Raw genomic sequence first — 24,807 nt, 5'->3', positions numbered from 1 at the left:
TCTTTGTGAAAATGAAACTCGATTCTGTTCGAAAATAACACCCAGAAAATGCTGATTCATTCTGTTTCCGTTTCAGCCTCTTGCAGGGAGGTTATCTCCGAAGACTGGCTAACCTTGTTCTATTCTTCGTACTGTAATACAGCAGCTGTCAATTTCCTGGTGATTTTCTTGTGACTGGTACACGCTGGGGTTTTCTGTGTTTCGATAAACTCCCGTGCTTTGACATGGACCTCAGGATCTTTAACGTGCAGCTTGATCCCCAACGTGCGTAACTGTCTTTCAACAGTCCTCAGTCATTACTTGTGTATTACACGTTTTGCTTACGATGGGATTCATCCACAAGCTGTGACACCACTATAATATCCAGTAGTGGCAGCTCCAAACAACGGTGGACACAGGTGATCCTAAAAAAAAAAAAAAAAAAAAAAATCTCCACCCAGAAGCCACCATGCAACTCAGGGATTGAACCGAACACCCTCCACGTTAAAAGGCAAACTCTCCGAACACTCGGTTTCCGTCGCTTTGGTGACGAGGCAGACGAGCTGAGCTATAGGAGAATGAGGAGGGGGAAGCAGTCTTGGTAACCTACTAGATTGGAGTGGTGCACGTGTATAGAAAAAGGGATCGATTCCAGTGGTACACGTGTATGGAAAAAGGGATCGATTCCAGTGGTGCACGTGTATGGAAAAGTGTTAGACTGTTGGTGCATGTGCACGGAGAGTGTTACACATTATGGGGCCGGAGAAGATGAAGCCAGCAATAGCCATTGGCGTGGTCTTCCTTGGGTGTTGTAGCAATGTGGTTTTCTTGGAAGATCTTATAAGGTCAGTTGTTAACTTGTTACTCTGTCTGTCTGACTGTTTCTGTCTCTGTGGGTGTGCCTGTCTCCGTCTCTCTCTCTCTCTCTCTCCCTCCCTGTCTCTGTCTCTCTAGCTCTGTCTCTGTCTGTCCCTCTGTCATGATCTCTCAGCAATGCCAAATTGTGTATAATATTGATAAATGTCAATTTATCAGCCACACACACACACACACACACACACACACACACACACACACACACACACACACACACACACACACACACTGTTTCAATATCATTTTACCCCTTCTGAGGGCAAGATAATTTCTTAAGCACTGTCATGCTTGCATGTTACATTCAGAAAATAATGTATTCAGTTCAGTTTACTTAATTCAGTTTATTCAGTTGAATTCTCTCTCTCTCTCTCTCTCTCTCTCTCTCTCTCTCTCTCTTTCATGTTTGCACATGCTTATGCAATTTTGACGTTGGTGTTGTGAATTGACTCTCGCTTTTTTTTTTTTTTTTTTTTTTTACTTTGTTGCTTTTTTTCCAATTATTATTCATGCCCAGAGGGCTGGATGTAAAAAAGTACTTTGTGCTTACTCCTTTACCCTCGTAAAATAAAATTTCGTTCGTTCGTTCTCTCTCCCCTAGCTATACCAGTTTTACAGAGGAATGGTATAAGAGGCAAACATTACAGATGTATAAAAAGTATGTAGCCTGATCACCTTCACACAGTGGTGAACAATGTATACTGTGCAGAGAGTTTCCCCAGGTAACCTGATCACCTTCACACATTGGTGAACAATATATACTGTGCACAGAGTTTCCCCAGGTAACCTGATCACCCTCACACATTGGTGAACAATGTGTTAAAAGGGGGTAGTGGTGGGGATAGGGGTTGTATGGGTAGGTGTAGAAGGTGAAGAGGTAGAGTAGAATAACAGGCAGAGGATAGGTGCACAATCCACTCTCTCCTCGTACCACAGCAGGGTCTTTTAGAAAGATGAATTGAGGTGTTTATTTCTCTAATTTTAAACAGCACACCTGGAACACACACAATATTAAAACCCAGGTTAAATCAATACCAAAACATATGCTAGACATAATTACACTGATGTAACAGAAACATCATTATGTTGTCTGGACAAGTAAACAATTCCACAGATAACCTTTCTCCATCCTGACACTCAATGCCTAGCCGTACACTCTCTTCTCAAAGAGATCTATGTAAAGATGTAAAACAAGCTTCATTTAGCTTACTATCAAAAATCAGTGGCACATAAGTTAATGTGCACCAAATATATGACTAACAAATACTAACTCCCAGTGTTTAAGTACTTTAACTCCTGTCAAACCACCATAGAATAACAGCTGTCGCACCAAGTATGTGGCAGACAATTACAAACTCCCAGTGTTTAAATCCAGTTAAATCACCATACAGTAACAGCTGTTTCCATTAAGACTGAACAATTCTGTACTTTGTCTCTGCAAAGTATCTCATTGGTAAAATTTTTACATGGGATTCATATAGTTACCAAGTAATTTGGTAAATATATAGCAACCTGTGTGCACCAACATAGGACTGCCTCTCAGTGGTCTCAAATCTTATTGAACACATACAGGTATGTGTTACCCCACTGGCATATAACACATGATTAAAGCACATGGTAATCACCACTACCAAGTCACACATGTTCCCCATGCTGCATTATCACCCATGTGCACACACATGGAAAAGCATGAACATACAGTTAGCCTGTAGATTTGTTCACCTTGAATATAACCATCACCACCTAACATACAAAATAGGTATGTCATACCTCAAAATAACTCCAACTGTTGCAATCAAAACATTCTACACAGATGCAACACACATAATCTCTGTGTTTCTTTGTGACTGAATGCTTACATTGTTCCCACAGTATGTCAACAATTGACACACCACTGACATGTTACTGAACATTATCATTTATGTAAGCCAAGATGCACAACCTGTAAACCCAAACATGATGTCCAAGCATCATACCATAATATCAACCTGTAGGAAACAGGAAAAAAAGGGGGGTGGGGTGGGGGTGGGGGGATACCCAAGTACCCTAAACCAGTACCCCATTTAGTCATGTATTGGCTACATTGTATATTTTAACCACTTTTCCCTCAGTCACTAGCCTCAAATACAATTAAGCCATACACATGCTGGCTATGCTGTCTCACAAGTCATGGTATCTGCATCAACACATTCCAGTTACATTAACTGTGCAATACCACATCAGCCGAAAGTGTCATCATGTTCTTGTGATACAACATTACAATTCAACTAACACCAAACTGTTTCCAGAACTTCAGGAGCTAAGTTACAAAAACAAAACAAAACACCAGTACAAACAATTACAAGTAATGTACTTAAACCCATACTAGCCCATTTCAGTTACTATTGTTCAGTGTAACCACAGACACCATAAATCTGTACTGCAGTTAGTCTTTTGTGAAAAATAAACAGAAAAGACATGTTTCCCTATGGAACTGAACCTCCATACATTACTCACTTTTAGATCCATTCATTAAATGCCTTGGAGTTTCTTGACTTAAATTAGACACCAAACTTTCAGAATTCATGAAATAATAACTGAGTTCAATTAACCAAAGTAAAACAGACTCTATAATCACAACAACATCTGAGACATGCAAACTGAATTGAAGTAAAAAAAGGACAAATCAGAGCAGTGATAACCAACAATCACCAAAGTAAATATGTCCTAGTAGCACTGGGAACATCCAAGTGTTACAACAACTAATAATGCAAGCCAAGAAAATTACAGCGTCAAACACACTAAGCTACCACAAGGAATATATGACAAAACCAACTATGTACAGGCTATTGATTCTTAGCCAACACAGGTGTTGACTTCATTGTCCACAAGACACTCTCAGAATCTCCATGATTTACCACTAACACTGGTCGTGCCCTTATAAGTTGCCTATTCTTCAAATCTGTTTTCCAACAGCCCTTTTCTCTTCCAGCCCCATGACTTTGGACTAAGTCATGGTTCCAATTCATCTTTTGCTCTAGAGAAAACAGAGGCAGGAGTAGGTCATTTTCCAAGAGCAAAAAAAAATTCAAAGTCCCATTTCTCCACCACTGTTTAATACACCCAAGTGTATCTGGAAGAAATCTAAACAAATACCTATCTTTCACACACACAGATCCTGGCTGACATATCAATAATTAAAGTGAGATTCACTTCATGTTCATGTGATGGAACACAATCCCACTGGGGAAATGTGTTAGTCACAGAATCCAATACCAGGAACTAAGCATTCAACTAAGTCCGAAAAATAGATGCTGATTAGATACTTACAGCCCCCTGGTATTGTCTTGTCAGTCTGGCTCTTTTGGCTTCTTCTTAGCAAGGGAGAAAAGGACGGAACTCCTCTGCATACTGGTTTTATTCTCTCTCACCCATTCGCTCAATGCAATCTTACAACCCAGATCTTCCCAATTGGTTGAGGTTTACTGACCAATCAGCCAAGTACACTACCAGGCCCTCCCACACTGGTTGTGGAGGAAACTAACCAATCTGGAACCAGCAGTGCTAGACTTTACACTTTTGATGCTTTCCCACGGGGTTTACAGCCTGTCTGAGGAAGAGTTCATTTAGTGTATTGGTAACCTGATAACCTTCACACAGTGGTGAACAATGTATACTGTGCAGAGAGTTTCCCCAGGTAACCTGATCACCTTCACACAGTGGTGAACAATGTATACTGTGCACAGAGTTTCCCCAGGTAACTGATCACCCTCACACAGTGGTGAACAATGTATACTGTGCAGAGAGTTTCCCCAGGTAACTGATCACCTTCACACAGTGGTGAACAATGTATACTGTGCAGAGAGTTTCCCCAGGTAACTGATCACCCTCACACAGTGGTGAACAATGTATACTGTGCAGAGAGTTTCCCCAGAGTGGTAACCTGATCACCTTCACAAATTGGTGAACAATGTATACTGTGCACAGAGTTCCCCAAGGTAACCTGATCACCTTCACACATTGGTGAACAATGTATACTGTGCAGAGAGTTTCCCCAGGTAACCTGATCACCTTCACACAGTGGTGAACAATGTATACTGTGCAGAGAGTTTCCCCAGGTAACTGATCACCCTCACACAGTGGTGAACAATGTATACTGTGCACAGAGTTTCCCCAGGTAACCTGATCACCTTCACACAGTGGTGAACAATGTATACTGTGCAGAGAGTTTCCCCAGGTAACCTGATCACCTTCACACAGTGGTGAACAATGTATACTGTGCAGAGAGTTTCCCCAGGTAACCTGATCACCTTCACACAGTGGTGAACAGTGTATACTGTGCACAGAGTTTCCCCAGGTAACCTGATCACCTTCACACAGTGGTGAACAATGTATACTGTGCAGAGAGTTTCCCCAGGTAACCTGATCACCTTCACACAGTGGTGAACAATGTATACTGTGCAGAGAGTTCCCCCAGAGTGGTAACCTGATCACCTTCACAGCCTTTGTCTTCAACGCTATGGAAGGGTTGATCTTCACCTCACGTTTCTTCACCAAGCGTCCCATTATCCCCATTTCGTAAGGGCTTCTGCTTCTCACATGCCTTTACAGTTACTGTGTAGATTATAGAATGTTTATTTCTCACATACATACCATGTAGAATAAGATTTTTTTTGTGGTCATTATGTATACATACTGTGTAAAATATGATATTTTTATTTGTCACATGCATACTGTGTAAAATAAGATATTATATATTTTGTCAATATATATATATATATATATATATATATATATATATATTTATACATACTGTGTAAATTCAGTAAAACAAGATACTTGTGTAGTTATTTGTCTCATGCATGCTGTGTAAAATGGTTCTTATTTGTCAAATATAAGATACATATTTAGTTATTCGTCTCATATATTTATTTATTTATCATACAGATGCTCTGTAAAATAAGACACTTATTTTGTTATTTGTCTTGTACATACTTTATAAAATAAGATATTTTTTATTTGTTATATAGATACTGTGTAAAATAAGATTTATGTATCATATATTATATATACTTTGTAAATTAAGATATTTTTTAGATTTGTCACATACATATATATATATATATATACTGTAAAAATAAGAGATATTTATTTGTCATATATTCATAAATTGCATGTGTGTGTGTGTGTGTGTGTGTGTGTGTGTGTGTGTGTGTGTGTGTGTGCAGCTACTACCTAGCGATGGTGGCACTGTTCTTTGTGGTGCAGATCATCAACAACTACGTGCTGGGTCTCAACGTGTCCATGCCCCTGCAGATGATCTTTCGTTCAGTATGTATTGTGTTGTGTTATATTGTATTGTATTGTATTGTATTGTATTGTATTGTACTGTGTTGTTCTGCATGTTGTATTGTAATGTGTTGCATTGTATTGTATTGTATGTCTCTTCAACTGCCAGCTGTACATATTATCTTTATAATGTATGAATTGTATGTCTGTCACTGCCACCTGTACATATTGTCTGTGTGATTATGTATTGTATGTCTGTCACTGCCACCTTTACATATGGTCTGTATAATGTATGTATTGTATGTCTGTCACTGCCACCTGTACATATTATGGTCTGTATAATATATGCATTGTATGTCTGTCACTGCCACCTGTACATATTATGGTCTGTATAATGTATGTATTGTATGTCTGTCACTGCCACCTGTACATATTATGGTCTGTATAATGTATGTATTATATGTCTGCCACTGCCGCCTGTACATATTATGGTCTGTATAATGTATGTATTGTATGTCTGTCACTGCCACCTGTACATATTATGGTCTGTATAATGTATGTATTGTATGTCTGTCACTGCCACCTGTACATATGGTCTGTATAATGTATGTATTGTATGTCTGTCACTGCCACCTGTACATATGGTCTGTATAATGTATGTATTGTATGTCTGTCACTGCCACCTGTACATATTATGGTCTGTAATAATCTAATATGTATGTATTGTATGTCTGTCACTGCCACCTGTACATATGGTCTGTATAATGTATGTGTTGTATGTCTATCACTGCCACCTGTACATATGGTCTGAATGATGTTTGTGTTGTATGTCTGTCACTGCCATCTGTACGTATTGTCTGTATAATGTATGTATTGTATGTCTGTTACTGCCACCTGTACATATGTATGTATTGTATGTCTGTCACTGCCACCTGTACATATGGTCTGTATAATGTATGTATTGTATGTCTGTCACTGCCACCTGTACATATTGTCTGTATAATGTATGTATTGTATGTCTGTCACTGCCGCCTGTACATATTATGGTCTGTATAATGTATGTATTGTATGTCTGTCACTGCCACCTGTACATATGTTTGTATTGTATGTCTGTCACTGCCACCTGTACATATGGTCTGTATAAACTATAATGTATGTATTGTATGTCTGTCACTGCCACCTGTACATATCTTCAGTACGCCGTGTGTGGTAAGGGAGATAATTAATCATCATTTACTACCATCTTAAAAAAAAAGTCTCTTGGAAATCTATCTCCAACATTTTTTCAGCAGAACTGTACTTAATTCTGTCACATTCAAAATGAATTGTCTTGTTGCTGTGAACTAAGCAGTGCTGATGATTTTTTTTTTAATTGTGTCACTTTCACAATGACTGTGTCTAGTTCAGTAGTTGTGAACTGAGCAATGCTGATAATTTTTTGTATTGTATTTTTGACATTGTATCATGTTGCTGTGAACTAAGCTGGACATTGTATCATGTTGCTGTGAACTAAGCTGGACACTGTGTCATGTTGCTGTGAACTAAGCTGGACACTGTGTCATGTTGCTGTGAACTAAGCTGGACACTGTGTCATGTTGCTGTGAACTAAGTGTCATGATGCTGTGAACTAAGCTGGACACTGTGTCATGTGGCTGTGAACTAAGCTGGACATTGTGTCATGTTGCTGTGATCAAAGTAATTCTGATGTTTATTAATTGTCACATTAAAAATAACTGTCTTGTTGGTGTGAACTAAGCTGGACATTGTGTCATGTTGCTGTGATTTAAGCTGGACACTGTGTCATGTTGCTGTGAACTAAGCTGGACACTGTGTCATGTTGCTGTGAACTAAGTGTCATGTTGCTGTGAACTAAGCTGGACACTGTGTCATGTTGCTGTGAACTAAGCTGGACACTGTGTCATGTTGCTGTGAACTAAGCTGGACACTGTGTCAAGTTGCTGTGAACTAAGTGTCATTATGCTGTGAACTAAGCTGGACACTGTGTCATGTGGCTGTGAACTAAGCTGGACATTGTGTCATGTTGCTGTGAACTAAGTGTCATGATGCTGTGAACTAAGCTGGACACTGTGTCATGCCACGTTGCTGTGAACTAAGTGTCATGTTGCTGTGAACAAAGTGTCATGATGGTGTGAACTAAGCTGGACATTGTGTCATGATGCTGTGAACTAAGTGTTATGTTGCTGTGAACTAAGTGTCATTATGCTGTGAACTAAGCTGGACACTGTGTCATGTTGCTGTGAACTAAGCTGGACACTGTGTCATGTTGCTGTGAACTAAGTGTCATGATGCTGTGAACTAAGCTGGACACTGTGTCATGTTGCTGTGAACTAAGCTGGACACTGTGTCATGTTGCTGTGAACTAAGCTGGACACTGTGTCATGCTGCTGTGAACTAAGTGTCATGTTGCTGCGAACTAAGTGGACATGTGTCATGTTGCTGTGAACAAAGTGTCATGTTGCTGTGAACAAAGTGCCATGTTGATGTGAACAAAGTGCCATGTTCCTGTGAACTGAGTGGACATGTGTCATGTTGCTGTGAACAAAGTGTCATGTCGCTGTGAACTAAGTGTTATGTTGCTGTGAACTAAAGTGCTGTGTCATGTCACACTAAACTAAGTGTTATGTTGCTGTGAACTAAGTGTCATGTTGCTGTGAACAAAGTGTCATGTCGCTGTGAACTAAGTGTTATGTTGCTGTGAACTAAAGTGCTGTGAACAAAGTGTCATGTCACACTAAACTAAGTGTTATGTTGCTGTGAACTAAGTGTCATGTTGCTGTGAACTAAGTGTCATGTTGCTGTGAACTGTCATGTTGCTGTGAACTAAGTGTCATGTTGCTGTGAACTCAGTGTCATGTTGCTGTGAACTCAGTGTCATGTTGCTGTGAACTAAGTGTCATGTTGCTGTAAACTGTCATGTTGCTGTGAACTAAGTGTTATGTTGCTGTGAACTCAGTGTCATGTTGCTGTGAACTAAGTGTCATGTTGCTGTGAACTATGCTGAACATTGTGTCTTGTCACTCTGCAGGGCTCCTTGGTGGCCAGTCTCTTGCTGGGCCATCTGATTCTGAAGAAACGGTTAGTTGGTTCATCAGTTGCTGTTTTCCATTTCTTCCTTCTGATTGAAGTATTCTTGTGTGTGTGTGTGTGTGTATGTGCATGTACACACATATTCTTGACTGTTTTTGTCTTTTTGTGTGCTTGTGTGTGTGTGAGCATGTGTGTGTGTGTGTGTGCATGCATGTGTGTGTATGCATGCATATTTGTGTGCATGTGTTGCATCATATGGGAACAACAGCCGAGTGGTATAGTGTTAGAATTTCATTCTGATGGTCTTGGGTTGAAACCCCAGTCACTGCGCATGGTGGGTAAAGGGTGGAGATTTTTCTGATCTCCCAGGTCAACAGATGTGCAGACCTGCTTGTGCCTGAACCCCCTTAATGTGTAAACGCGTACAGAAGATCAAATACGCATGTTAAAGATCCTGTATTCCATGTCAGCGTTCAGTGGGTTATGGAAACAAGAAAATACCCAGCATGCACATCCCCGATAACGGAATATGGCTGCATACATGGTGGGGTAAATAAAAAACCCAGTCATACACGTAAAATGTTACGTGTGTGTGTGTGTGTGTGTGTGTGTGTGTGTGTGTGTGTGTGTGTGTGCATAACTGAAATCTGACACAGGAAACGAATGATGAACACAGCGGTCAGTCGGCTTTGCCCAGGTAGGCAGCCTGTTGTGCTATGACTCTGAATTTGTAAAGTGCTTAGAACCTGGGTCTCTGACTTGGGATGGGTGCTATATAAGTATCCATGTCATCTTAATATGTTGCATTGCGTTGTGTTTTAGAGCTGTGTGCGACTCTCAGACACCTGTGTGTATGACTCTCAGACAGACACCTCTGTGTGTGTGACTCTCAGACACCTGTGTGTGACTCTCAGACAAACACCTCTGTGTGTGTGACTCTCAGACAAACAGCTGTGTGTGTGACTCTCAGACACCTGTGTGTGTGTGTGACTCTTAGACACCTGTGTGTGTGTGTGACTCTCAGACAAACACCTGTGTGTGCGTGTGACTCTTAGACACCTGTGTGTGACTCTCAGACAAACACCTGTGTGTGTGTGTGACTCTTAGACACCTGTGTGTGTGACTCTCAGACAAACACTTGTGTGTATGTGACTCTCAGACACCTGTGTGTGACTCTCAGACACCTGTGTGTGACTCTCAGACAAACACGTGTGTGTGTGACTCTTAGACACCTGTGTGTGACTCTCAGACAAACACGTGTGTGTGTGTGACTCTTAGACACCTGTGTGTGACTCTCAGACAAACACGTGTGTGTGTGTGACTCTCAGACACCTGTGTGTGACTCTCAGACAAACACCTGTGTGTGTAACTCTCAGACAAACACCTGTGTGTGTGACTCTCAGACACCTGTGTGTGACTCTCAGACACCTGTGTGTGTGACTCTCAGACACACACCTGTGTGTGTGTGACTCTTAGACACCTGTGTGTGTGACTCTCAGACATCTGTGTGTGACTCTCAGACAAACACCTGTGTGTGTGACTCTCAGACAAACACCTGTGTGTGTGACTCTCAGACAAACACCTGTGTGTGTGACTCTCAGACAAACACCTGTGTGTGTGACTCTCAAACAAACACCTGTGTGTGTGACTCTCAGACAAACACCTGTGTGTGTGACTCTCAGACACCTGTGTGTGACTCTCAGACAAACACCTGTGTGTGTGATTCTCAGACAGACACCTGTGTGTGTGACTCTCAGACACCTGTGTGTGACTCTCAGACAAACACCTGTGTGTGTGACTCTCAGACAAACACCTGTGTGTGTGACTCTCAGACATCTGTGTGTGACTCTCAGACAAACACCTGTGTGTGACTCTCAGACAAACACCTGTGTGTGACTCTCAGACAAACACCTGTGTGTGACTCTCAGACAAACACCTGTCTGTGTGACTCTCAGACAAACACGTGTGTGTGTGACTCTTAGACACCTGTGTGTGTGACTCTCAGACAAACACCTGTGTGTGTGACTCTCAGACAAACACCTGTGTGTGTGACTCTCAAACAGACACCTGTGTGTTTGACTCTCAGACAAACACCTGTGTGTGTGACTCTCAGACAAACACGTGTGTGTGTGACTCTTAGACACCTGTGTGTGAGACTCTCAGACAGACACCTGTGTGTGAGACTCTCAGACAAACACCTGTGTGTGTAACTCTCAGACAAACACTTGTGTGTGTGTGACTCTCAGACACCTGTGTGTGTGAATCTCAGACACCTGTGTGTGTGTGACTCTCAAACAAACACTAGTGTGTGTGACTCTCAGACATCTGTGTGTGTGTAACTCTCAGACAAACACCTGTGTGTGTGACTCTCAGACAAACACCTGTGTGTGTGACTCTCAAACAAACACTAGTGTGTGTGACTCTCAGACATCTGTGTGTGTGTAACTCTCAGACAAACACCTGTGTGTGTGACTCTCAGACAAACACCTGTGTGTGTGACTCTCAGACAAACACCTGTGTGTGTGACTCTCAGACAGACACCTGTGTGTGTGACTCTCAGACAAACACCTGTGTGTGTGACTCTCAGATACCTGTGTGTGACTCTCAGACAAACGCCTGTGTGTGTGACTCTCAAACAAACACCTGTGTGTGTGAAACAAACACCTGTGTGTGTGACTCTCAGACAAACACCTGTGTGTGTGACTCTCAGACAAACACCTGTGTGTGTGACTCTCAGACAAACACCTGTGTGTGTGACTCTCAAACAAACACTTGTGTGTGTGAATCTCAGACAAACACCTGTGTGTGTAAATCTCAGACACCTGTGTGTGTGTAACTATCAGACAAACACCTGTGTGTGTGACTCTCAAACAAACACCTGTGTGTGTGACTCTCAGACAAACACCTGTGTGTGTGACTCTCAGACAAACACCTGTGTGTGTAACTCTCAGACACCTGTGTGTGTGACTCTCATATTTGCTGTACATTTAGAGAGGGGCTCGTTTTAACCTTCCACCACTCTGTCGGCACTATTATATTATAGGTGAGTCAGTGAGTCAGTTAGTTAGTTATTCACTCAATCATTCATTCATTTATTCAAACATTCATGCAGCAGATGTGGCATAGTGTACATGGATCAGTCCATACACTGTATCGCCTTCAAACTAAAACTGCCTTCTGTCTGTGTGCATACGGATACTTGTTGATCTGTCTGTACTCTGTATCACTGCGGCTTTGTCAGCTGTCTGTGGCAGATGTGGCATAGTGTACATAGATCAGTCCATACACTGTATCGCCTTCAAACTAAAACTGCCTTCTGTCTGTGTACATGTGGTTACCTGTTGACCTGACTGCACGCTGTATCGCTGCGGCTTTTTCTCCACGCTTGTGCCAAGGGCAGTGCTGCTGTTCCCTGGGTCTTCCTTTTGCATGTTCAAAATTCTGGCTGTACACAGCGCAACAATGTATCACAGCTCTGGCTGTACACAGTACAACAATGTGTCACAGTTCTGGGTGTACACAGTACAACAATGTATTAAACGTCTGGCTGTACACAGTAAGATACTTCATCAAAGTTCTGGGTGTACACAGCACAACAACGTATCAAAGTTCTGGCTGTACACAGTACAACGTGTCAAAGTTCTGGCTGTACACAGTACAACTTGTCAAAGTTCTGGCTGTACACAGTACAACAATGTATCAAAGTTCTGGCTGTACACAGTACAACGTGTCAAAGTTCTGGCTGTACACAGTACAACAATGTATCACAGTTCTGGCTGTACACAGTACAACAATGTATCACAGTTCTGGCTGTACACAGTACAACAATATATCACAGTTCTGGCTGTACACAGTACAATAATGTATCACAGTTCTGGCTGTACACAGTACAACATGTCAAAGTTCTGGCTGTACACAGTACAACAATGTATCAAAGTTCTGGCTGTACACAGTACAGTAATATATCAAAGTTCTGGCTGTACACAGTACAACAGTGTATCAAAGTTCTGGCTGTACACAGTACAGTAATGTATGAAAATTCTGGCTGTACACAGTACAACAATGTGTCAAAGTTCTGAGTGTACACAGTACAGCGTGTCAAAGCTCTGGGTGTACACAGAACAGTAATATATCAAAATTCTGGCTGTACACAGTACAACAATGTATCACAGTTCTGGCTGTACACAATGCAAGGATGTGCCATCTCAACTGAAAGACTGTCACCCAGACCACCACACAAGACTAGTTGGGGGAGGGAATAAAAATCAGTCTTTTTTGTGTAGATACTTGAAATGTGTATGTGTGTGTGTAGATACTTGAAATGTGTATGTGTGTGTGTAGATACAAGAAATGTGTGTGTGTGTAGAGACAAGAAGTGTGTGCCTGTGTGTAGATACATGGTGTGTGTGTGTATGTGTGTGTGTAGATACTTGAAATGTGTATGTGTGTGTGTAGATACAAGAAATGTGTGTGTGTGTAGAGACAAGAAGTGTGTGCCTGTGTGTAGATACATGAAGTGTGTGTGTGTGTGTGTGTGTGTGTGTGTGTGTGTGTGTGTGTGTGTGTGTGTGTGTGTGTGTACAAGAAATGTGTGTCTGTGTGTAGATACAAGAAGTGTGTGTGTGTAGATACAAGAAATGTGTATGTCTGTGTGTAGATACAAGAAATGTGTGTGTGTGTGTGTGTGTGTGTGTGGATACAAGAAGTGTGTGTATAGATACAAGAAACGTGTGTCTGTGTATAGATACAAGATGTGTGTGTCTGTGTGTTGATACAAGATGTATGTCTGTGTGTGTATACAAAAAGTGTGTGTCTGTGTGTAGATACAAGAAATGTGTGTCTGTGTGTAGATACAAGAAGTGTGTGTGTGTGTGTGTGTGTGTGTAGATACAAAAAGTGTGTGTGTGTATGTGTAGATACAGTATGTGTGTCTGTGTGTAGATACAAGAGGAGCAAGTACCTGTCAGTCCTCCTCATCACTGCGGGCATCATTCTCTGCACGTTTGCCTCGGCCTCGGATGTGGTGAGTTACAGTGGCCACAGGCATGTTAGATGTTCTTTGATGTGTCAGTTTTAAGTTTATGTTATCTTTTGATCATTTCAAACATGTACATGCCTTTTGAATGCATGTGTTTTATATGCTTGTATTGTGAGTGTGAGCTGTGCAACCACATGGGACTTTCTCTCTAAAGTTGACTAGATGTGGTGAGTTATAGTGATGTGAGCCTGTCCCAATGTTTCTCAGCAATATGTTTTTGTTTACCTTGTTTTTCTGTGTGTGTTTTTTTTTCATGAGCAAAGAAAACTGTAAGTGAAATGTGAAGTTCTGTCAGGAAATAGTGTGGTCAGTGTACTGTGTGTGTGGTGGTGACATTTGTTGTCATCTCTTCAGGACAGTGTACTGTGTGTGGTGATGACATTTGTTGTCATCTCTTCAGGACAGTGTACTGTGTGTGGTGATGACATTTGTTGTCATCTCTTCAGGACAGTGTACTGTGTGTGGTGATGACATTTGCTGTCATCTCTTCAGGACAGTGTGGTGTGTGTGGTGATGACATTTGTTGTCATCTCTTCAGGTCAGTGTACTGTGTGTGGTGATGACATTTGTTATCATCTCTTCAGGACAGTGTGGTGTGTGTGGTGATGACATTTGTTGTCATCTCTTCAGGACAGTGTACTCTGTGTGGTGATGACATTTGCTGTCATCTCTTCAGGACAATGTACTGTGTGTGGTGATGACATTTGTTGTCATCTCTTCAGGACAGTGTGGTGCGTGTGGTGATGGCATTTGTTGTCATCTCTTCAGGACAATGTACTGTGTGTGGTGATGACATTTGCTGTCATCTCTTCAGGACAGTGTGGTGTGTGTGGTGATGACATTTGTTGTCATCTCTTCAGGACAATGTACTGTGTGTGGTGATGACATTTGTTGTCATCTCTTCAGGACAGTGTGGTGCGTGTGGTGATGGCATTTGTTGTCATCTCTTCAGGACAATGTACTGTGTGTGGTGATGACATTTGCTGTCATCTCTTCAGGACAGTGTGGTGTGTGTGGTGATGACATTTGCTGTCATCTCTTCAGGACAGTGTGGTGTGTGTGGTGATGACATTTGCTGTCATCTCTTCAGGACAGTGTGGTGCGTGTGGTGATGACATTTGTTATCATCTCTTCAGGACAATGTACTGTGTGTGGTGATGACATTTGCTGTCATCTCTTCAGGACAGTGTGGTGTGTGTGGTGATGACATTTGTTGTCATCTCTTCAGGACAGTGTGGTGTGTGTGGTGATGACATTTGTTGTCATCTCTTCAGGACAGTGTGGTGTGTGTGGTGATGACATTTGTTGTCATCTCTTCAGGACAGTGTGGTGTGTGTGGTGATGACATTTGTTGTCATCTCTTCAGGACAGTGTGGTGTGTGTGGTGATGACATTTGTTGTCATCTCTTCAGGACTGTGTACTGTGTGTGGTGATGACATTTGTTGTCATCTCTTCAGGACATTGTGGTCAGCCCAACACCATTAAGAGAGAAAGAGAGAGAGAGAGAGAGAGAGAGAGAGAGAGAGAGTGCATGTGTGTGTATGTGTGTATGTTTATGTATGTATTTATGTGTGTGTGTGTGTGTGTGTGTGTGTGTGTGTGTGTGTGCAGGAATCCCAACCAAGCCACACTGATGACCCATTCCATGACCTGTGTGTCTGGGGACTAGGTGGGTACTGTGTGCATCACTTTTACACACACATTCTGTGGGGACTAGGTGGGTACTGTGTGCATCACTTTTACACAGACATTCTCTGGGGACTAGGTGGGTACTGTGTGCATCACTTTTACACACACATTCTCTAGGGACTAGGTGGGTACTGTGTGCATCACTTTTACACACACATTCTCTGGGGACTAGGTGGGTACTGTGTGCATCACTTTTACACAGACATTCTCTGGGGGCTAGGTGGGTACTGTGTGCATCACTTTTACACAGACATTCTCTGGGGACTAGGTGGGTACTGTGTGCATTGCTTTTACACAGACATTCTCTAGGGACTAGGTGGGTACTGTGTGCATCACTTTTATACACACATTCTCAGGGGGCTAGGTGGGTACTGTGTGCATCGCTTTTACACACACATTCTCTAGGGACTAGGTGGTTACTGTGTGCATCACTTTTACACAGACATTCTCTGGGGGCTAGGTGGTTACTGTGTGCATCACTTTTACACAGACATTCTCTGGGGACTAGGTGGGTACTGTGTGCATTGCTTTTACACAGACATTCTCTAGGGACTAGGTGGGTACTGTGTGCATCACTTTTATACACACATTCTCAGGGGGCTAGGTGGGTACTGTGTGCATCGCTTTTACACACACATTCTGTGGGGACTAGGTGGTTACTGTGTGCATCACTTTTACACACACATTCTGTGGGGACTAGGTGGGTACTGTGTGCATCACTTTTACACACACATTCTCACCATTTCCCAGTTCACAGGTGTGTAGGGTCATAATGCACAAACCGTACACATTGTTTCCCAGTTCACAGGTGTGTAGTGTCAGAATGCACAAAACTAACACATTGTTTCCCAGTTCACAGGTGTGTAGTGTCACAATGCACAAAACTTACACATTGTTTCCCATTCCACAGGTGTGTAGTGTCATAATGCACAAAACTTACACATTGTTTCCCAGTTCACAGGTGTGTAGTGTCATAATGCACAAAACTTACACATTGTTTCCCAGTTCACAGGTGTGTAGTGTCATAATGCACAGAACTAACTCATTGTTTCCCAGTTCACAGGTATATAGTGTCACTATGACCAAGATGTATTACGCTGTGTTGTCACTATGACACAGACCTAACACACTGTGTTATCACCATGACACGGATGTATTACGCTGTGTTGTCACTATGACACAGACCCAACACACTGTGTTATCACCATGACACGGATGTATTACGCTGTGTTGTCACTATGACACAGACCTAACACACTGTGTTATCACCATGACACAGATGTATTACGCTGTGTTGTCACTGTGACACAGACCTAACACACTGTGTTATCACCATGACACAGATGTATTATACTGTGTTGTCACTGTGACACAGACCTAACACACTGTTATCACCATGATGCAGATGTCTTATACTGTGTTGTCACTGCGACACAGACCTAACACACTGTGTTGTCACTATGACACAGACGTATTACGCCTAACGCAATGTGTTGTTCCTGTGCACAGGTGTGTTCCTGCTGGTGGTGTCTTTACTGCTGGCAGCCAGGATGGGCATCTTTCAGGAACAGACCTACACCAAGTTCGGCAAGCACCCCTCTGAGGCCCTCTTCTATAACGTCAGTCTGTTTCTATCCCTTCTTCATGTGTTGTCAGTCTCTCTCTGTCTGTCTCTCTATCCCTTCATCAACCCATGTGTTGTCAGTCTCTCTCTGTCTGTCTCTCTGTCTCTCTGTCCCTTCATCAACCCATGTGTTGTCAGTCTCTCTCTGTCTGTCTCTCTGTCTCTCTGTCCCTTCATCAACCCATGTGTTGTCAGTCTCTCTCTGTCTGTCTCTGTGTCTCTCTGTCCCTTCATCAACCCATGTGTTGTCAGTCTCTCTCTGTCTGTCTCTCTGTCTCTCTATCCCTTCATCAACCCATGTGTTGTCAGTCTCTCTCTGTCTGTCTCTCTGTCTCTCTATCCCTTCATCAACCCATGTGTTGTCAGTCTCTCTCTGTCTGCCTCTCTGTCTCTCTGTCCCTTCATCAACCCATGTGTTGTCAGTCTCTCTCTGTCTGTCTCTCTGCCTCTCTATCCCTTCATGTCTGAACCTACCATACTTCTTCTTCTCATTCATGAACCAACCATACAAAAGTGCATTACTTTTAGTCAGGATCAGCCAGCATTGTCAACTAAGGAATAAAGAGATTGACATGTATGGCAGGGGAGTTGTCCCCCTTTATCTTCTTCACCGCTGGCAGGACTTCTGTTAACCCATGATATCTGTCCCTGATGCTATGACTGCTTGATAACCCATCAACCATGATTTTTCTGTCCAAAATAACTAAATCAAATCAAAAAGTTCAGCCGACCACTAAGGTGATATTAGGGCAACTAAAAAGATTGTTCACTAGCAACTATCTGAACACCTCAATGAGAACAACCTGTTCTGTTCCTTACAATCAACTTATTGTGCTGGTCACAGCACTGGAACTGCTTTACTGAAAATTGTCAGTGACCTTCTCACAGCCCTGGACAAAAATAATATTTCTCTTCTTGATCTGTCAGTAGCCTTTGACACCATTGATCGTGACATTTTGATAAACTGACTCTCCCATACTTTTGGTGTGTCTGGCATGGCTCTCTCTTGGTTCAGCTCTTACCTGTCCAGCCAGAACCAGACTGTTACTGTGAAAGTCTGCACTCAAGACCTGCTCCCTTAGAATTTGGTGTTCCCCAAGGATCTGTCCTTGGACCAGTCCTTTTTCTACTTTATATACACATGTTTCAGAAATTGTGTCTCATCATTCTCGTACACATCACAGTTTTTCGGATGATAACCATATATACAAGTCTGGTCCAGTTTCTCATCTTTCTGAGATTATCACCTCTACTCAATGATGTATAGCTGACATAAAATCATGGATGATAAATAACAAACTACACCCTGTATGAAAACAGAAATGATTTTTATTGCTCCTAAATATTTGCTAAATTCTGTTCCACTCCCCCCAAGCTGTTCAGTAAAATGGGGGCAGTGTTCCAACTTCAAAAATTGTTCGCAACCTTGGTGTTTCCTCAGACCAGACTCTATCTTTGAACTGCAGATTTCCTTGATCTGTCAAATCTGTTACCTTGAGTCACGTAGAATATGTTCTGTTTGGCATTTTCTGTCTCAGGGTGCAACAAAAACCCTTGTCAGTTTCCTGGTCCTATCTAGGCTTGACTACTGTAATTCTTTGCTCACTGGATGCCCCAACTACTTGTTGTCTAGAGTCCAAAACCATGCTGCACGGCTTATCTTCCAACCTCAGATTCTGCTCATGTCACTCCTGTTCTTCATTTCCTCCACTGGTTACCTATTGAGAAAAGAATAGATTCCAAACTCTGTCCTGTGCGACAAATTTATGAATGGCATGGCTACATATTGTTAAATGTACAAATCTCATAAGACATATGATAGAAAATAACACGAAAGTTACAGATTTTAATATGTCTTGTCTTTGCTAATGCCATTAACTCACTCAGTACGGCCAGTCCTCTCTTCTCCTCTACACAGACCCCTCGGATGTCCAGTGGGTGTCTGAATGACCCAACCTTTAGCTTCTGTCGTCAGAATTGTGGTATTCTTTGTCAACATGCACGTCTTCAGTATAAGAGCCTTCCGCTTGCAATATTTTGATGATGGTAATTGGGGTGAAACGCTGTTAACGTCGTCTCTTTCGCCGTTCGTATAGAAAGAGTTAAGAAAAGAAGAAAAACTATATGTTTTGATGAAATGGAGGTGATGACAATGGTGAAGCATGTAACAATGGAGCCTGGTGTTACAGCACCTGTTACCATTGCCAGGATTTCTGCTGTTTACCAACGACATCTACCAACAGGCACAGTTGTACAACACCTCTGGTAAGATACTGTCTGTCTGTCTGTCTGCCTGTCATTTTCTCACAGTTGTTTGTGTGTGTGTGTATGTTTGCTTGTGTGTGTGTAGGTATGTTTGTGTGTGTGTAGTTATGTGCCAGGAATGCTCACCCTTTTGGACAGAGACGACAGGCCAGAAAGGCGCACAGCACTCACTGCTAGAATGCTTGATCACTATCAGGTGGACATAGCAGCCCTGAGTGAAACCAGGTTTGCCGGTGAAACCTAGCTGGAGGAAGTTGGAGGGGGCTACACCTTCTACTGCATTAGGAAGCCAGATGGCACCCCAGGAACCTCAGGCGTGGGCTTTGCCATACAAACCAAACTTGCATGACAGCTTGACAGCCTTCCACGTGGGATAAACAATAGGCTGATGACCCTGCGTCTGAAGCTGTCAGAGGATCGCTTCTCCACAGTCATCAGCTGCTATGCCCTGACGATGACCAACCCTGATGACATCAGAGAAGCTTTCTACGAGGAGCTCAGCCACATTATTTCAGCGGTAGACCGAAAGGACAGGCTGGTCATCCTTGGGGATTTCAATGCCCGTGTCGGCATGGACTTCTCCTTGTGGCCAAAAGTCCTAGGACAGCACGACACTGGCAAGTGCAACTCCAACGGACTGCTTCTGCTCTCGCTCTGCGCGCAGCATGGACTGACCATCACCAACACCCTCTTCCAACAAGCGGACAAGTGCAAGAACACATGGATGCACACCCGCTCCAAGCAGTGGCACATGCTGGACTATGTGATTGTCCGGCAGAGAGACAGAGGTGATATTTCCATTACACGCTGCATGAGAGGAGCAGTCTGTTGGTCAGACCATCGCCTGGTATGCAGCAAGATGAACATCAGACTTGCACCCAAGCTCCAACCAGCCAGGCAGGAACCCCCTAGGCAGCTGAACATCCACCGCCACCCTGTCACCAAGGACGTGCTGCAGCAGCAGATCCAAGCAGCTCTCCAAGAAATTCCTGCATCAACTGATGTAGGAGAAGTATGGAGCCCCTTTAGAGATGGCTGTGTACACAGCAGCAGCTGACACACTCGGCTTTGTACAGAGGAGTAACCAGTACTTGCAAACCAAGCAACTCGTACAGAAGAGGCTGCGTGAGATGAAGAACACCTGGTGGGAGAGAAAGTCTGAAGAGCTTCAGTCCGCTGCTGATGCTCATGACATGAAGACCTTCCATGATGGTCTCTGAGCTGTGTATGGGCCGAGAATCACAGGATCAACCCCTGTCTGAGCCTTGGACCAGACCACCCTCCTGACAGACAAGAAAGACATCCTTGCCCGCTGGGCAGAGCACTTCAACACCCTCCTCAACAGGGACTCGTCCGTATCTGACGAAGTAATTGCAGCCCTCCCACAGCTACCAGTCAGTGACTTGCTAGCTGCCCCTCCTACTAAGGCCGAGACCCGGAAAGCCCAGAAGCTGACGTCAGGAAAAGCACCAGGAGCAGATGGAATCCAGGCCGACATCTACAAGTATGGAGCCGAGGTGCTGGGAGAGAGGAGAGGTCCCCCAGGATTTCAAGGATGCTTCAATTGTCCACATTTACAAAGGGAAGGGAGACAAAACATCCTGCGATAACCACCGTGGAATCTCTCTCCTCTGCATCGCCGGCAAGATCTTTGCCCGCATCATACTGAACAGACTGGTTGACCATGTCTCCAACACAGTCATCCCTGAAGCACAGCACGGCTTCCGCCCAGGCAGAGGAACATGTGATATGGTGTTTGCTGTACGCCAGATGCAAGAGAAGTGCCGTGAGCAGAACAAGGAGCTCCACATGGTCTTTGTAGACCTAAGGCCTTCAACACGGTGAACCGCTGTGGTCTGTGGAAGATCCTCCTAAAGTTCGGCTGCCCAGAGAGCCTAATCCAGCTGATTGTGTCATTCCATGATGGCATCCAGGCAAGAGTACAGGAAAATACTGACATGTTGGATCTGTTCCCTGTGGTAAATGGAGTGATGATGATGATGATACAGCACCAGTGATGTTACCAGTGATGGCAGTGTCTATACCACATGTAATGATACTGTGATGATGATGGTGATGATGATGATGATGACAACGATGATTTTGATGATGGTGATGATGATGACGACGGTGAGGATGATGATGACGATGGTGATGATGCTGATGATGATAATGATGATGATGGTGATGATGATGATAATGTTGATTATGATGATTATGTCCATGATGGTGATGATGATGATGATGATTATGATGATGATGCTGCTGCTGCTGATGATGATAATGATGATTATGATGATTATGCTGATGATGGTGATGATGATGATGATGGTGATGATGTTACAGTACCAGTGATGTTACCAGTGATGGCAGTGTCTATACCACGGGCCTGGCTGGTGTTGGCCGGCAACACTCTCACCCAGTATCCTTCATGCTGTCTGTCCGTTTGTTTGTCTGGTGCACTGTCTGTCTGTCAGTCTGTCTGGTGCTCTGTCTGTCAGTCTGTCTGGTGCTGTGTCTGTCAGTCTGTCTGTCAATCTGTCTGTCTGGTGCTCTGTCTGTCAGTCTGTCTGTCAGTCTGTCTGGTGCTCTGTCTGTCAGTCTGTCTGTCAGTCTGTCTGGTGCTCTGTCTGTCTGTCAGTCTGTCTGTCTGGTGCTCTGTCTGTTAGTCTGTCTGTCAGTCTGTCTGGTGCTCTGTCTGTTTGTTGTCAGTCTGTCTGGTGCTCTGTCTGTTAGTCTGCCTGTCAGTCTGTCTGGTGCTTTTTCTGTCTGTTAGTCTGTCTGTCAGTCTGTCTGGTGCTCTGTCTCTGTTAGTCTGTCTGTCAGTCTGTCTAGTGCTCTGTCTTTTTTTTGTTGAGCTGCATGTGTATGTGTGTGGGGTGGGGTGGGGTAGGGTGGGGGTGAGGGGTTGTGTGTGTGTGTGTGTGTGTGTGTGTGTGTAGGATGTATGTGTGTGTTTGTGTGTGAGTGTATTGTATTGTATTATTTTTTTGTCACATCAGGTTTACAGCACCACCATTTTTTCTTTTATATATTTCTTTTTTTCTGTCAGCAAGTGTGTTTGTTTTACTATCAAGTGTATTTTGCCACACACTGTAGCCAGGAATAACCCTTTTTATTGCTGTGGGTTCTTTGATGTGTGTTAATGCATGCTGAACACAGGACATGGGTTTATTGTCTGGTCCAGAGGACTAGCACCCAGACCACATTCAAGGTGTACTGGAGGAGAGCGAAATTCCATGGACACTGATCTCCATGTGGCCGTGTCACCTCCAGGCTGGCACTGTGTGTTGTTACATGTGTAGCCCTGCTGTCAACTGCTGTGGTGAAGTGGTTAGCATCATCACCCATTAGCTTAGGGATCACAGGGGTTTGAATCCCATCTGACCTGTGCTTCATTGTCTAGAGCTGTGTTATAGAGTCAAGTGGGAAGACTGGAACAGTATAGTCAAGTGACATCCACCTCACGGATGCTTCTTTCAGAATGCTGCTCCAACTTTTTGTCCAGGCCTGCAGGTGTCTGTATTTTCCAGGCCTGGTTCACTGAGGGATACATTGTGATGGGAAGTCTTGGTGCATGTGCACTGTGTGTCCTGGTGCATGTGCACTGTGTGTGCAGTGGCTGACTCTTTAACCACCACCCCAGATACATCTGCCTGCGTGCAGTGTTTGTGCTGACGACAGAGTGCTCCTCCCTGACGGTGACCCTGGTGACCACACTGAGGAAGTTCGTCAGCCTCATCATCTCCATTGTGTACTTCCGGAACCCCTTCACCCCCTTCCACTGGGTGGGCACCGCCTGCGTCTTCGGCGGAACGCTCATCTTCACTGACGTCCTCTCACAGCTCTGGGGGGTGGCCACACACACAGGAGGGGAGGGGAAGAAGGCAGACTGAGGGGGGGGGGGGGGAGGTGTTGGGTGGGTGGGTGGTGGGAGGTGTGGGGTGGGTGGGGGGTGGAGTTGTGGGGTGGGTGGTTGTGGGGGAGGTGTGGGGTGGGGGGGGGGAAGGTGTGGGTGTGGAGGAGAGGTGTGGGGTGGGTGGTGGGCGGAGGTGTTGGGTGGGTGGTGGGGGGAGTGTTGTGGGATGGGTGGGGGGGAGAGTTGTGGGGTGGGTAGTTGTGGGGGAGGTATTGGGTGGGTGGTGGGGGGTGGAGGTGTGTGTGGGGGGGCGTGGAGGTGTGGGGTGGGGTGGGGAAGTGTTGGGTGGGTGGGGGGGGGGTGGTGGGGGGAGGAGGTGTGGGGGTGGTGGTGGTGGGAGTGTTGGGAAGGTGGTGGGGGTGGCCACAACACAGAGGGGGGGGGGGGGGAGAAAGCAGACTGAGGGGGAGAGGTGTGGGGAGGGTGGTGGGAGTGGCCACACATGGGGGTGGGGGGTGGGTGGGAGAGAAGGCAGACTGAGGGGAGTGTGGGGGAAGGTGTTGGGTGGGGGGTGTTGGGAGGAGGGGGGGGAAGGTGTTGGGAGGGTGGTCGGGGTGGCCACACACAGAGGGGGTGGGGGGGGGGACCCACCAGTACAGACTGTAGACAGTTGTGTTTTAATCACGAATACTTCATCATAACCCAACAGTACAGACTGTAGACAGTAGTGTTTTAATCACAAATACTTCATCATAACCCACCAGTACAGACTGTAGACAGTAGTGTTTTAATCACAAATACTTCATCATAACCCAACAGACTGTAGACAGTAGTGTTTTAATCACAGATACTTCATCATAACCCAACAGACTGTAGACAGTAGTGTTTTAATCACAGATACTTCATTATAACCCACCAGTACAGACTGTAGACAGTAGTGTTTTAATCACAAATACTTCATCATAACCCACCAGTACAGACTGTAGACAGTAGTGTTTTAATCACAGATACTTCATCATAACCCAACAGACTGTAGACAGTAGTGTTTTAATCACGAATACTTCATCATAACCTACCAGTACAGACTGTAGACAGTAGTGTTTTAATCACAGATACTTCATTATAACCCACCAGTACAGACTGTAGACAGCAGTGTTTTAATC

The 24,807-nt window shown here is 44.0% G+C and overlaps 1 protein-coding gene across 1 annotated transcript; it reads left to right on the top strand.

Annotated features, from left to right (window-relative positions):
- Positions 1–81: 81 nt before the first annotated feature.
- LOC143300033 (UDP-xylose and UDP-N-acetylglucosamine transporter-like) lies at positions 82–23,681 on the top strand. Its single transcript, XM_076613589.1, has 10 exons — positions 82–824; positions 5,296–5,409; positions 6,060–6,162; positions 9,167–9,216; positions 14,110–14,191; positions 15,819–15,876; positions 17,406–17,515; positions 19,710–19,785; positions 22,132–22,207; positions 23,432–23,681. The coding sequence occupies exons 1-10, from the start codon at positions 733–735 to the stop codon at positions 23,679–23,681; spliced, it is 1,011 nt and encodes a 336-aa protein (XP_076469704.1). The 5' UTR covers positions 82–732.
- Positions 23,682–24,807: the final 1,126 nt, after the last annotated feature.

The sequence above is a fragment of the Babylonia areolata genome, chromosome 25 (genome assembly GCF_041734735.1).
Source record: "Babylonia areolata isolate BAREFJ2019XMU chromosome 25, ASM4173473v1, whole genome shotgun sequence".
NCBI lineage: Eukaryota > Metazoa > Mollusca > Gastropoda > Neogastropoda > Buccinidae > Babylonia > Babylonia areolata.
This window is presented reverse-complemented; position numbering and strand designations above follow the sequence as displayed.